This window comes from Priapulus caudatus, unplaced genomic scaffold (genome assembly GCF_000485595.1).
Source record: "Priapulus caudatus unplaced genomic scaffold, Priapulus_caudatus-5.0.1 Scaffold2138, whole genome shotgun sequence".
In the NCBI taxonomy this organism is placed as follows: domain Eukaryota; kingdom Metazoa; phylum Priapulida; class Priapulimorpha; order Priapulimorphida; family Priapulidae; genus Priapulus; species Priapulus caudatus.
Window position 1 is genome coordinate 1 of NW_014579199.1, and position 14,504 is coordinate 14,504.

General features: G+C 46.4%; 1 protein-coding gene across 1 annotated transcript; it reads left to right on the forward strand.

Moving 5' to 3' along the window:
* Positions 1–215: 215 nt before the first annotated feature.
* LOC106818288 (methyltransferase-like protein 13) lies at positions 216–12,390 on the forward strand. Its single transcript, XM_014823010.1, has 11 exons — positions 216–418; positions 3,554–3,674; positions 4,625–4,746; positions 5,402–5,542; positions 5,947–6,133; positions 7,596–7,773; positions 7,929–8,054; positions 8,277–8,350; positions 8,596–8,731; positions 8,904–9,035; positions 11,785–12,390. Exons 1-11 carry the CDS (start codon positions 270–272, stop codon positions 12,066–12,068), a joined length of 1,650 nt encoding a protein of 549 aa, XP_014678496.1. The 5' UTR covers positions 216–269; the 3' UTR covers positions 12,069–12,390.
* The last annotated feature ends 2,114 nt before the right edge of the window (positions 12,391–14,504 follow it).

A 14,504-nucleotide genomic window follows, 5' to 3' on the forward strand; every position in this document is an offset into this window, starting at 1 on the left:
TCTCCTCTCTCCTCTCCTCCCTCCCTCCCTCCCTCCTCCCTCCTCCTCCCCTCTCTCGTCTCCCTCCTCTCCCTCTCTCTCCTCTCTCGTCTCCCTCTCTCCTCTCTGTCTCCCCTCTCTCCCCTCTCTCTCCTCTCTGTCTCCCCTCTCTCCTCTCTGTCTCCCCTCTCGCCCCCTCTCTCTCCTATATCTACCTCTCTCTCCTTCAGATGACGTACGAAGACGGCCGCTTCTCTGTCGTGCTGGACAAGGGCACGCTGGACGCGCTGATGACCGACGGCAGCGAGGCGGTGCGGCGCCGCGTCGACGCCATGTTCGGCGAGATCTCGCGCGTGCTGCGCGTCGGCGGACGCTACGTCTGCATCTCGCTCGCGCAGGAGCACATTCTCGCGAAGGTGCTCGACTATTTTCCCAGCCGGTGAGTATGAGATGTGGCGATCGTGCTTAACAGAGTCGAAACTGGAGTCTTTGATTCCTCAGGCACCCGCTTAACAGAATTGAAACTGGAGTCTTTAATTCTTCGGGCACCCGCTTAACAGAGTCGAAACTGGAGTCTTTGATTCCTCAGGCACTTNTCTCTCTCTCTCTCTCTCTCTCTCTCTCTCTCTCTCTCTCTCTCTCTCTCTCTCTCTCTCTCTCTCTCTCTCTCTCTCTCTCTCTCTCTCTCTCTCTCTCTCTCTCTCTCTCTCTCTCTCTCTCTCTCTCTCTCTCTCACTCTCTCTCCCTCTCTCTCTCACACTCTCTCTCTATCTCTATCTCTCTTGCGTTCTCAGGTATGGGGAGTACGCGCAGCTGTGCGGCGTGCTACACAAGTACGTGCGCCCCGCGGACAGGATCGTCGTGATCGGATGCGGAAACTCACAGCTGAGCGCCGACCTGTACGACGTCGGCGTGCGCGACATCGCCAACGTCGACATCAGCGAGGTCGTCGTGCGCCAGATGGCGAGCAAGAATGCCGGGCGGCGACCCGACATGACCTGGGTCAAGATGGACCTGCTCGAGGTGCGTGACGACGACGACGATTCTGCGCAGTTTTGTCGTCGAATTCTTGCTTTGTCGCGTGTCGCCTGGCGGTCGATGGTTTTCGTATGATGACCTCTCTCNTCCGTCCTAATGATTTTATGATTTTGGAAGCGAAATTTCCCTCTTCCCTCAGAATGTCACCACAGGGTAGTCCCCCTCCCTCTCTTTCGCCCCTCTCTCCTCTCTTTCTGCCCATCAGGGCATCGCCTCGCCACCTCTCTCCCCCTCCTCCCCTCCCTCTCCCCCGTCTCTGTCTCCGCCTCTCTCCGACCCTCTCTCGCTCGCCTCTGTACTCTTTGCGGCCCTCTCTTGCGTCTTCTCTGTCTCCCCTCTCTCCCCTTCTCGTGCGCGCTCTCTGTCTACCCCTCTCTCGCTGCGCTTCGCTTGCATCTGCTTGGCTCCTCAGTCGCCCCCTGAGGTCTGCCTTTTCTTCCTTATCTACTACTAAAGGCCTTCTTTCTCTCTCCTTCAGTGATAGACGTACAAGACGGCGGCTATTTGCTCGGTCGAGATGACGTGGACAATGTGGTCATGTCTGGCCGGGGCCCAACCTCGCTGACTCTGCCTGAGGCAGCGAGTGGGTGCGGGCGGCCTAAGCGTCGGATGCCCTCTCAATGTTTCGTGTGTTCCGAGCATTCCTCGGCGCTCGTGCTGCGCGTCGGCAAGCGTTATACGCTAACGAGACTCTGCATCTCGCTCTGCGACAAGCATTGAGCACATTCCCTCAGCGGGCAAAGGTGCTCGAACTATGGTTTTCCCAGCCGGTGAGTATGAGTATGTTTGGGCGATCAGTTCGCTTAACAGGATGTGTTCGTATAAGACTGGAGTCGTTTGATTCACATCATGTTGGGGACGCACTCCTGGCCTATTATATACGCAGGAAATTGAAACTGGGAGTCTTTAATTCTTCGGCGCACCACGGGCACTCTGCTTAAGAGGAGAGATTACGTTGACACATATATATGCGGAGTCTTGTAGCATGTCGCTCTCAGGCACTGCTTTAACAGAGTCCGAAACTTGGAGTCTTTAATTCCTCAGGGCAGCCGCTTAACAGAGTCGAAACTGGGAGGGTGCGATTTAATTCATGGCAGGCACCCGCTAACAGAGTCGAAACTGGAGGTGGCTTTAATTCATTCAGCAGCTCCCGCTTAACAGAGTCGAACCCTGGAGCAGTCTTTACTTCCCCCACGCACCGGAGCCGGCTTAACAGAGTCAGACGAAATCTGGAGACTCCCTTTAAATATCTAATCAAAGTAGACAATCCCGCTTATTTCATGTAAGATACGAAACTGAGATCACTTCTAAATCATAATTACTTTCGGGCACGAATAACAGAACCTCGGCATAATACAAGTGTTCAATAACAGATATAGAACTTGGATAGTCTTTAATATCCTCTCAAGATGGGCACCCAGCTTAACAAAGAGGTCCGTACATTAGAATTACTAGAGATGTCTTTAATTCCGCGGAGAACCGGCAACGCCCCGCTAACAGAGTCGAAACTTGGAGTCTTTAATTCTTCAGCGCACCGCTTAAAACAGAGTCCGAACTGGACTCTTTTAATTCAATCAGGCACGCCGCTTAACAGAGTCGAAACTGGAGTCTTTGATTCCTTGGCAGCCGCGCTTAACAGAGCTTCGAAACTGGAGTCTTTAATTCTTCAGGCACCTGCGGTAACAGCAGTCGAGACTGGAGTCTGGATTCTTTCGGGACGGACCGCTTAACACTAACAGAATGCGAAACAGACCTCGTTACTCTTTATTTCATCAGCACCGAATTACTGTGATTACTCGATCGAATGTAACGTCATAAGCATTGTAGTCCTGCTGCGTTTGAAGCTCATAAATAGTGCCAGGTAAAAGGGTATGTGCACTATACTGTATATGTGACCCGCTCCCGCATAATACGGACCAAGTCACAAGTCACTGTTTTGAGTAATGAGCACGCACACATGTCAATGCTGAAAATGGCCTACCTGGACAAAAATGAGATTTTTACAAAAATAAGTTCCTAAGTGCATATTTAATCCGGATATATAGGTTCAGATATCTCTAGATTATTATGGTCATTTTTAAATTTTTTTTAATAAATAAAATAAAATAAATTTTGAGCGGCGACGGCCCCTTCAGACTGGCCCCTGACCGCTTATCCCCTACTGGGCCCCTTACCGGAACGTTTATCTCAAAAGCTGCATTATATTCCAGATAAGTCGGTTTCGCGATCTTCAAATTGCTGTAGATTGGACCTGATCGGTCAATTCTTTAGATATAGCCAAATATTATATATCATTTTAAATGTAATTAAATGATCTTTTCAGATATGCACATAACTCAATTTGTAGAATTTCCTACTTAATCCTGGTTTTGCTGGGGCGGGTCACATATATGTACTACTCTAGTAGTTAAAACTGCATTTACATTACTTAATTTGTGAGTGTATAAGAGAGAAATACCTGTATTATGTATACTCGACCTAATCGTACATGGGTTCCTGATAATTGGTACAGGTAATGTATTGTGTATTTTTGCAGGGGCTGGATGGTTAGGGTACATAAGCTTACTGATGCCGATGAGGATAAGGAGCAGACTAGCTACTTTCCAGTGTTCGTGTTTGTATTCACAAAGTTTAAGAAGATGGCAAACATGACAAAGGTATTTACGTGAAATCTGCGTTTTATGAAACTATATCAAATTATAAACTGCATCAACAGGGTATACCCAAATATAGCCTTGCTGTTGTTGAACTGAAATGCTTGGTAGAACATGGAATATTTAAGGGGTGGACACACTAGGCGATTTTTCATGCGATCGAGCCGGCCGACCAAGCCGGCCGCTCGATCGCATGAAAAATCGCGTAGTGTGTCCAGTGAGTCGGCATTCGATTTTTGAGTCGGCGGGCCGAGTCGGCCCGATTCAAACATGTTTGATAATTATTTGAGCCGGCCGGCTGCAATCGCCTAGTGTGCCCGGGTCTGCGATTGAGCCGGCCGATTGTACAATTCATCAGCCAATCAGCGTGCTGAAAATCCACGAGTCGCCTGACTCAGTCGCGTAGTGTATCCACAGAGTCGCCCGACTGAGCCAGCCGGCTCGATCGCATGAAAAATCGCGTAGTGTGTCCACAGCTTTAGATGAGACCGATGATGATGGCTTCATCTATGGCATAGACTAAATATTATTATTATCATTTACAATAGTCTTCCTTATATCTTACAGTATTTCCGTGAACTCATGTATACTAGTATATTATATATAAGTATTAGTAGATACACAATTATACATATGCTTTTGTTGAACTGAAATACTTTGCAAAACCTGGAATATTCAGGTGAGACCGCAGCTCCATCTATGGCACAGACTAAATATTATTGTTATTATTTACACTAAACTTCCTTATATCTTACATTTTTTCCACGAACACATGTATACTAGTATATATTATATCAAGAGTACATAATCCATCCCATATCTTATCCCATTATGTACTCTTGATTATATGTATATATACAATTATATTTATGTCCATGTCGCATGTGATTTTGTAGTAACGGTGAACGAGTGGCAGGGATTATTAATCAGCGAGCGACGTCATTTCTTGATAGGTGCTTGAGATGTGCATGTACGACGACGACAAGGTGACGCGCGTTGCGGACGAGGGAGAGATCGTAGCAGCGGTGCATGAGCTGCAGCAGTATGCTCTCGTCAGGCAGCAGCTACACACGAGGTGCCCTGCTACGTTTCCCTCCGTGTTTCTTCGCACATCCTTCAGTCTTTTAGTTTCTAGTCATCCTTTAGTAGTGCTTTAGCGCCATAGTGACAGTGCAGTAGCCTGTTCTGTCTACCGTCGTCACATTGTGACGTGCGTTTCGTCGTTTGAGTGACGTTTTGAATGTAGACGTAGTTTATACGGCGTCGACGACGACTTCAGGGCGTACATTTTTTTGCGAGATAAAATTGCGGCAAAAAAACTGCAGAATTTCCGGTTCTTGGGCGAGCACGCACGACCTTCGGTCGCACCGAAGTTTGGACGGGAATTTTCCAAAATATTAAATATTTGGTCACCTCGTGCGGGAATTTGCTGGAATTTTCGGTCACCTTGTGTAGGAATTTTCCAGAATTTCAGTCATCTTGTGCGGGGAATTTTCTGGAATTTTTGGTCACGTTGTATAGGAATTTTCCAGAATTTCAGTCATCTATAGGAATTTTCCAGAATTTCAGTCATCTTGTGCGGGGAATTTTCTGGAATTTTTGGTCACGTTGTATAGGAATTTTCCAGAATTTCAGTCATCTTGTGCGGGAATTCCGCATTTTTCTTCCTCCCCCCCCCCCGTACAGTAATTTTCTCTTCCTAGGATGACATTTTCTTGCTTTCGTTGCAGGAGTCACGTTGGGGAGCAGATGTCGCTGCAGCTGCACGCCGCTGCCTCCGCGCAGACGCCGCGATACACGCTGCACGTCGTCGACCGACCAGTCGCCGCCGGCGACGCGGCGTTCGCAATATTCATCGTGCCCCAGGGAAGGTGAGCCGCCGCCAGGGGGCGTTTGAACAATGCTGCCATCTAGTGGCGGTGTGGCTGCGTGTTTGCGCTGGATTCTGCTACGCGCTTATGTGTACACTGCTTCTGGTGGTAGTTCGCGTCTGCTTCTTGACTGATTCCAAGAGAGAGAGAGAGAGAGAGAGAAGTGGGAAGATAGAGAGAGGGAGAAAGAGTGCAAAAGAGTCACAGAGAGAGAGAGAGAGCAAATGAGTCGGAGACAGAGAGAAAAGAGAGAAAGCAAACGAGTCTGAGACAGAAAGAGAGAGAAGAGAGAGCGAGAAGGGGAAAGAGAAAGGGAGAGGTTAAGCGAGAAAGAGAGCGAGGGAGAGCGCGAGAGATAAACGGCGACGTAGCGACGCGAAACGCTGTTGAACTCTGACCCGCAGAGCGACGGAGTGGATGTTCGGCAGCGATGCAGGCCGGCTACAGCTCGCGAAGCAGTGCGGCTTCCGGCGCGTCATTGTCACGACGCTGCACCGCGACCAGCACTACGAGGGACTCGAGGCGATCAAGGCAGAGCTCTCGGCTAAAGTGCTGGAGCTCGCACCCGCGGGAATGCCTGCCAATACTCAGGTGAGAATAACCCTGGAGAGATGGGGTGGAGAGATGGGACTAACCCTGCCAGGAGAGGGGGGAGTAACTGTGGAGAGGTGAGAGTGACCCTGGAAAGGTGAGAGTCACCCTGGAGAGGTGGGAGTTACCCTGGAGAGGTGGGAGTAACTGTGGAGAGGTGGGAGTTACCCTGGAGAGGTGGGAGTTACCCTGGAGAGGTGGGAGTTACCCTGGAGAGGTGGGAGTATCCTGGAGAGGTGAGTTACCCTGGAGAGGCTGGGAGTCACTGTTGGATGAAGGTGGGAGTTTCCCTGGAGAAGGAAGGAGTTACCTGGAGAGGTGGGAGTTTCCCGTGGAGAGGAGGGAGTTACTATGGAGAGGTAGAGTACACCCTGGAGAGGTGGGAGTAATCTCGTGGTAGAGGTTGGGAGTTTATTCTGCGAGAGGTGATGCGTAACTGTGGAGAGGTGGAGTTACCCTGGTGAGGTGGGAGTTACCCTGGAGAGGTGGAGTTACCCTGGCAGAGGTGAGAGTTACCCTGGCGAGGTGGGAAATGTTACCCTGGAGAGGTGGGAGTTACCCTGGAGAGGTGGGAGTTACCCTGGAGAGGTGGGAGTTACCCTGGAGAGGTGGGACTAACCCTGGAGAGATGGGAGTTACCCTGGAGAGGTGGGAGTTAGCTTGGAGAGGTGAGAGTAATTCTGGAGTGGTGCAATTTACCCTGGAGCAGTAAAAGTTACCCGGATCATGTGAGAGTGTGCTTAGTGGAATATGCTTCATGCAATCCAGTAGAGTGAAGATGCACTGTGATCGTAATAAAATAGTGAGGCCACCTCCGCTCACTGAAAAAATAGCGATTTCACATTATATCTGACACTGTACAGTTTGCAATCAGTAATGCTAGACGTGCAATAGTGATACATTCGTGCTTAGTGGTGAGCTCTCGCTATCACCATAAACATTTGTGTACTCGGACTCTCGGAGTATACATACATCCATGTTATCACCCAATGGAACCTCTTAGTTTACCACTGTAACGAAAGTAGCTCTGGGAGTTGATCAATTTTTACGCTCACATTTTTCAAGTTGCGTTATCTAGGCGATAGCAGCTATACGACAGCAGTTTGTCTGTAGGCACGATGTCGATTTATACTTGCCGCGTGTGACAGCGAGAACTTATAATGTATGTATGCGTAACGATAATGTGTATGTGGATGTACGGATACTTATATATGAAACGTAATGATATGTGTATGTGGATGTATGGATACTGTTATATGAAACCTATGTATACGCAACGATATGTGTATGGGGATATACCAATACAGTACCGATATATGGAACGTATGTATACATAACAATATGTGTATGTGGATGTACCGATACCGATCTATTGAGCGTATATATACAAAACGATATGTGTATATGAATATACCGATACCGATGTATGGAGCGTATGTATATGTAACGAAATTATGCGTAGGTTCCGTTCCTGTCCGTCGGTGCCGACATTGGACGCCGCACCACAGTTCATCAAGGTCACAGCGAGCTCAGCGGCGATTTTGTCGTCGAGGACGTGGAAACGGATGCGGGACTGTTCAGACGACTCGTGTTTCTTAGCAACCAGAACGTCGTTCAGTCGGAGGCCAAGCTTGTAGCCGGTGAGTGTGAGTTGTCACTCTGTCATCGCGTGGTCTCTTACGGTTTTTTATTTTTGTGTGTGTTATCACGCCGCTGTGAAATTACGCCGCGTCGAACGGTTGCTAATGTTGTAAAATTATGATAGATGGTTGTATGGGATCGTTTTGATTTTCAGTCAGCAAGAATAACAAGAAAAAGAGAAAGAGTAGTGGCAAGCTGTCTATTGATACCAGCTATCTGTCTTGCCAGCATCATCACTACATGGTTTCTGGAATCGCTTTCGTTGACGCAATTAGCGCAGGTAAGATGGTAGAAATTAATTGTTTGACGTCTGAATTTGCATATCATTTTATCCTGTGCGCAATTTCGGACAGCCGTTGAATGTGATATTGCGTGTGCTGTGTAGAAGATGCATATAAGGTGTCTGTTATTTTGCCTTTGAGCTATCTAACATACTTGGAAGTTGAAGCATTTCGTGGTACATACGCGGTGTCAACAACGATTGTAATTCTGTTGAACCTAGATGAGAAAATGGAAGCGGTTGTCGTAGGTTTGGGAGGAGGAGCGCTAGCTATGTATCTACAGCAATATTGCGAGGTAAGCTCGTCGAGCTGTGTGAAGGTAGAGTTCAAACTCTCACATAGCGATCGCTGTCCCTCGGAAATGTGTTCGCATTTCGTTGAGGATGCTTGAATTTTTCTTTGTGCACATGCTTGCTTACACATGGTTCTGTTTGTGTTCATTTACATACAGCAGCAATATGATGGGCTAATTAATGACGAATGGGTAAAGATCCTTGTCAATCATCATTGTCAATGAATGTTTGCTTTTTGTGCCAACAGGTGGCAGTTGAAGCTGTAGAACTGGATCCAACCATACTGGACGTAGCAGTCAGATTTTATGGCTTTACAATGAGTGAAACCCTTAGGGTTGAAGTCTGTGATGGCTTGGATTACATCCGGAAATTATCTAAGGAAGGTACCGTACCAATCATGATTATTTCTATCAACAGCATTTTTTCTTATGGAATAATTACTGCGTACCACACACAGAATTCCGATTTTTTCAAAAATTGGCTTTACGGATGAAGACACTTGTGCTTTGCCGGCATTTGCAAATTCAGTGCCATTGCCTTTATCTGGTTGTTAAGGCTCAAAGAAACACATGGTGCTTTTGGATGTCGACAGTAAAGACTCATCGGTCGGCATGAGCTGCCCACCGGCCTCATTCGTCGAGCGAGAGTTTCTTCAGACTATCTACAACGTCTTGCACGCAAAGAATGGTGAGCTCTCCTTATCATGATGCCTTTATTATGTAAGGGTTATGTATTAGGTTTTCGTCATTATGTATTATCATATATTATTATATTTATTGTTATTATTGTATTTTAACATGTTATGTATTGTTGCGTATCGTCGTCGTAGTGTCATATTCCAATCGGGTCGTTAGGCAAGTTTACAACAGTGAATGTCGTTAAAGTTTGAGAATGGAATTTAAGTGGCAAAAACTTGACATCTGAAAACTTGAAAAAGCTCAGCTGAGCAATGACACCTAGACCAGTCGTCGAAAATGCTGCTAAGAGGTCCTCATTCTAGGATTCGTCCCAAAATCATAAATCATTCTGAACGTCTGAAACATCTTACTGGTTAACTTTTTACTATTTACTATTTACTATTACTACTTACTACTATTTATTATTACTATTACTACTTAATACGTACTATTACTACTTACTATTACTATGACTACTTACTATTATTTGTTATTTACTATTACTATTACTATTTACTACGTACTGTTACTCCTTACTACTATTTACTATTACTACTTACTACTATTTATTAAGAACGCGTCGTGCTCGTGAAAGAGGTGCGAGAGAAAGATTAGGAGGAGGAGCAAGAGAAGGAGAGAGGGGGAATGAAGCGAGTGGGTGGAGAGAGAGGATGAGAGTGCGTGAGAGAATGATACAGCAAGAGAAAGCGATAAAGAGCGGCGAAGAACTAGGGAGAAAGAAATACAAGATGCAGAGAAAGTGAGAGCGCACGAGAGAGAGAGAGAGAGAGAGAGAGAGAGAGAGAGAGAGAGAGAGAGAGAGAGAAAGAGAGAGATAGGGTGATAAGGCGCGAGAGTAAAAGACCGCACGCCATGGCGTCTTCGTCTGTCGATCCGCTTATCCGCGAGCGCAGTGTGCTGCATGCACGTGACGCAATCGACCAATCACCGCACCGCGATCGATATCCCATTCCGTCTCCACGTATTTTGCTTAACTTCGCAAAAACAAACTAAAAATGCAATACACGGCGCCAAGTGAAGACGTCCACTCCGACATGGCAAGTAATCTGCGAAGCGATGTCATGCCATGTGCATCGAAACTTGTTCACGCGAATTTTTCCCGCCCTTTTTAATTGTTCGTTTTTTGTGCGAATGATAGCCAAAGCAATGGCGCCCATTACCCGAGCCGTAAAGATGTATATAGACACTAGTAAAAACCTATAGTTATAGTATATACTCTATACTCTATAGTATACGCCATACTTATAGTTACTCTATAACCTATAGTATATAGATTCTAACTTGTATGTTATTTCTATAATTCGAATGTACCGACCATACATTCGAAGCTGTATCTCCGGACTCCGCGATTAGAACACATATGAACGAACAGAGCGAAAGTTTATAGATGATAAAAAAACAGAAACGGATTGCAGAGCTCGCAACTATTCGAAATCGGGTGTACGAGGGTTGCGCTAATGTGTTTTTCTTATAGACATATATATATATCGAACTCCGTCTTAGGTATAATCCCTTGGACGTTCTATCATATTCCTACGAGGTTACGAGGTTACGAGCTTATGAGATTATATACGCGGGCGAGTAAATGTGCAATTTCGGGCTTTCATCTAGCCCAACTTCCTTTTTTCGATGCTGCAACTCCTAATGACGTTATTGTGAAAGTAGCTTCATGTTGCCATGGTAACATACGCAATCGGCTGACGGCCACGGCGATGTTGCGACTGCGGGCCTGGTCGGCCAGTCCAATCAAATCTCGAACGCTAAATTGCGTCATTTCATTCTGCCGCCCCGCAGCTAGCAGCAACGAAGTTCATAAAACATCGCGAAGACTGCGATAATGATCGATAAATCTCAAGACAGTGTCAAAGCTTTAGCCTTGACGCGGGGGATTTTTTTAGGGACGATAGGGTTAGCTGCCCTTCTTTAAATAGAACGAAAAAATAAGGCCCGATGCATTTAAATAACGTCACAATTAGTGTAAATCATCATGTGATAATCTTATACGTGAAACCATCGTCACACCTCACGTCGTCCTCACACCCGAAGCCGAACACTATGCACGTTGACTGGGTGCTGCATCCCTCACTCGTCATTACTCCACCCAGAGGCACGGAAATTTCTCCATCGTTTCGTAGGTACCCTATACGGCCCTGTATAGCATAGTCGAGTTATTGATAAGTACAGCTCCCACGTAGCCGCGACTATATATGTGCCGAGGTATTCATACACGCGACCAGATGTACTGAACGCACCGCATTATAGCTGTATTTACAAAGAGGCGTTTTCACCCTGCGTGCAATCGTTAAATGGCTACTCGACAATCAACAATCAATGACTGCTGATGGTAAATTGGGTTTATAGCGAGTGTGCTTGCCTAAGTGCGCTAGAGCAAGTAGAGCGAGGGCGAGGAAGGAGGGCGGAGGAAGAACACGAGATTGAGAGGGAAAGAGAGGGGAAGCTCAAGAGATCGAGAGATACTATTTACTATTACTACTTACTACTATTTATTATCACTATTACTACTTAATACGTACTATTACTACTATTTACTATTACTACTTACTACTATTTACTATTTACTATTACTACTTACTACTATTTACTATTTACTACTTACTACTATTTACTATTTACTATTACTACTTACTACGTACTATTAACTTTTTACTATTTAACGATTCTGATCACGTCTTTTTTTCTTCTCTCAGCTCGACCACGTATATATTATATTTCTGCAGGCGTGCTCGTGCTGAATCTCGTCTGCAGGGAGGAAGCCCTGCGCAGCCTCCTCATCGAGACGGTGAGCGCGATCTTCCCGCTCGTCTACACTGCGCGCGTCCCCGAGGAAGTCAACGAGATCGTGTACGCGTGCCGGCGTGACGCCGCGACGACGCAGCGGCCGCTTCCCGCCGCGCTCGAGCGAGTGAACGCCGCCGCGACGCGTAATGGAGCGCGGGAGAAGCTGACGGACGTCGCGGAGCTGCTGGATAATCTGACGCTTCACGGTGCGCGCGCGACGTGACGCGGCGGCGGCGTCGTCGCACGAGGGCCTCGGTGTAGCCCTGTTCACCGGCCACCTGACTGACGTCTGTGTAGATGTCCAGTGTGATCGAGAGAGTGTGGAAAAGTGCCGAAAAAAGATCCAGACGTGGTTCCAGATCGAGATTCGGATCTGTATCGAGACTCGGATCCAGATTCAGATTGAAATCCAGATCCAGGTCCAAATCTAGATCCAGATTCAGATCCAGTTCCAGACCCAGCTTGAGATCCTAATCCAGATCCAGTTCCAGATCTAGGTCCAGAGCCCTCAAATCATGTAGAATAAATGTTTTATAACTATCGGGGAAAAAGTATATTTGCGTTATTTTTATTTGCCATTAATTAATTAGGTGTAAAACTCATTAGGTGCTGCTGGGCAGGTGATGATTAATAATGGATATCGTTTGTGTCCCAATTTTTTGTCTGCATTCTTAAATTTCCTGTGAAAAGTAGAGGAAGCTATTAATTAAGATGGCATATCTATTATATAAAAAGTAGAGGAAGCTATTAATTAAGATGGCATATCTATTATATTATATGATTGTGACGAGATGGTTATCCATGCATAAACTTTCAGGAAGCTTCTTACGACACTCAGTTTTACTGAGATTGTTATTACAGTATATTTTTCGACACATCTTTTCAGCCACGTATTCGTACTGTACTTGCTTGAGTCTATTACGTTCAGCCGAAAATCAGAAATGGCAGCGTTTTACAATTGCGATAGAATCTGAGTGAAGTGGATTCAAGTTGGCGACGTTGTCGGTATGGTTTCGTGCACACGTGCACGCGCACGCACGCACACACACACATTCGCGCAAGCGTGCGCGCACACACATACACACGCACGCACGCACGCACACAGACACACACACACACACACACACACACACGCACACAGACACACACACACGCACACACACACACACACAATAGAATAGTATAGAACATGGGCGTATGAAACCTGCGCGATACTTACGACGCATTAATGTCTGCGAAACGTGAATGGAAATCATTTCTAATTGGATGTACCACCCTGCTCATTTTAAATTTCTAAAGCGACGCGAAGAATTCCCACGTGCTCAACGATCAAATATGCTTGTATTAACTGCCAGCGTTGGTACTGTCATACATTATGAAATCGCGTCAGAAACGAGGTGCATTTCTAAGCCGAAAGTAATTAGCCGAGGAGAAAATAAGTGTGTGTGCGTGCGCCTGCGTGCGTGAATGTGTGCGTGTGTGTGTGTGTCTGCGTGCTTTAGTGTGGCGTGAGTTTGCGTGCGTGCGTGTGTGCGGCTACGTGCGTGAATGTGTGCGTTCATGCGTAAGTGTCTGCGTGCGTGGGATTGAAAGCCGCATCTTTTACTTCGATCCACCATGAACGCAATGTTGTTGCGGACGTCACGCAGGGACGAACCCACGCTCTGCTAGCAGTGGTTTGAAAGTGCGCATTTTACATGCGTTTCTGATCAGTGCGAAATGACCATAGAAATAATACAGGTAGACTCTCTATAGGTGTCTCTAGGTGTCTCTATATATTTCTATGGAAGAGACATTTAGTGTAACAGGATTCGAATTTGGAACAACTCTTCGTTTTGTTTTTCGAACGTTAAATTTTATTGTCCGACGTTGAGAACTACCGCCGTGAGCATTGAATCATTGCCGTGTGGGAAATTATCATGTATTCGCTAGACTCACCTCGAAGTTACGAAGACGCCCCGGGGAGTAATTAGCTCTCATTACAATTGATTAATTTCTGTAAGCGGCTTATTAGGAATAAAGTCCCTTGTGCTCCCATCGTGTCCTCTAGGTGTCACTACCCGAGCGAGCGTTGCCATATTAAACATCTAGGTTGCATAATATAGGCGAAATCTGCGATTATAAATATACTTAACGAGATAACTATGTAATATAGATAAGGTAATAAGATAATAATATATGTAGAGAAAGGTTTGCTTCGAAAAATGCGGTCTGACAACAGTTACATACGTTATAGAGGGATTAGTAAAGTATACGCACTGTTGAGTCAGCTCCCCGGATTCACTCACAGGATTACGTCAATGCGAGGAATATTTAGTTGGAATTAAATATATAAGCGGGTTTCAGCTGCGACTGCGCCTTTCCTTGATATTAGCCTCAATCCTGCTGCTGCTTATGCCCCTGTAGCGTTTACTGCTTCCGCTTCTACCCCTGCTGCTGCTGCCCCTGCTGCTGCTGCTGCTACTGTTCTACTGTTGCTGTGATCCTCTGCTGCTGCTATGGTTGCTACTGTTGCTGCCAGCTGCTACTAGTTAGGGGCTCTGCCGCTGTTGATGCCCACTGCTGGCCTGCTTACTGTATGCTGCTGATGCCCTGCTGGCTGCTACTGTTGCTACTGGTTGCTGCTGATGCCCTCTGCTCGCTACTGTTGGCTGCTGAT

Coding starts and splice junctions, on each gene's coding strand:
- LOC106818288 (XM_014823010.1), top strand. CDS start 270: ATGACCGACGGCAGCGAGGCGGTGCGGCGCCGCGTCGACGCCATGTTC. Junction 419..3,553: donor CTCGACTATTTTCCCAGCCG/GTGAGTATGAGA, acceptor GTATTTTTGCAG/GGGCTGGATGGTTAGGGTAC. Junction 4,747..5,401: donor AGGCAGCAGCTACACACGAG/GTGCCCTGCTAC, acceptor CTTTCGTTGCAG/GAGTCACGTTGGGGAGCAGA.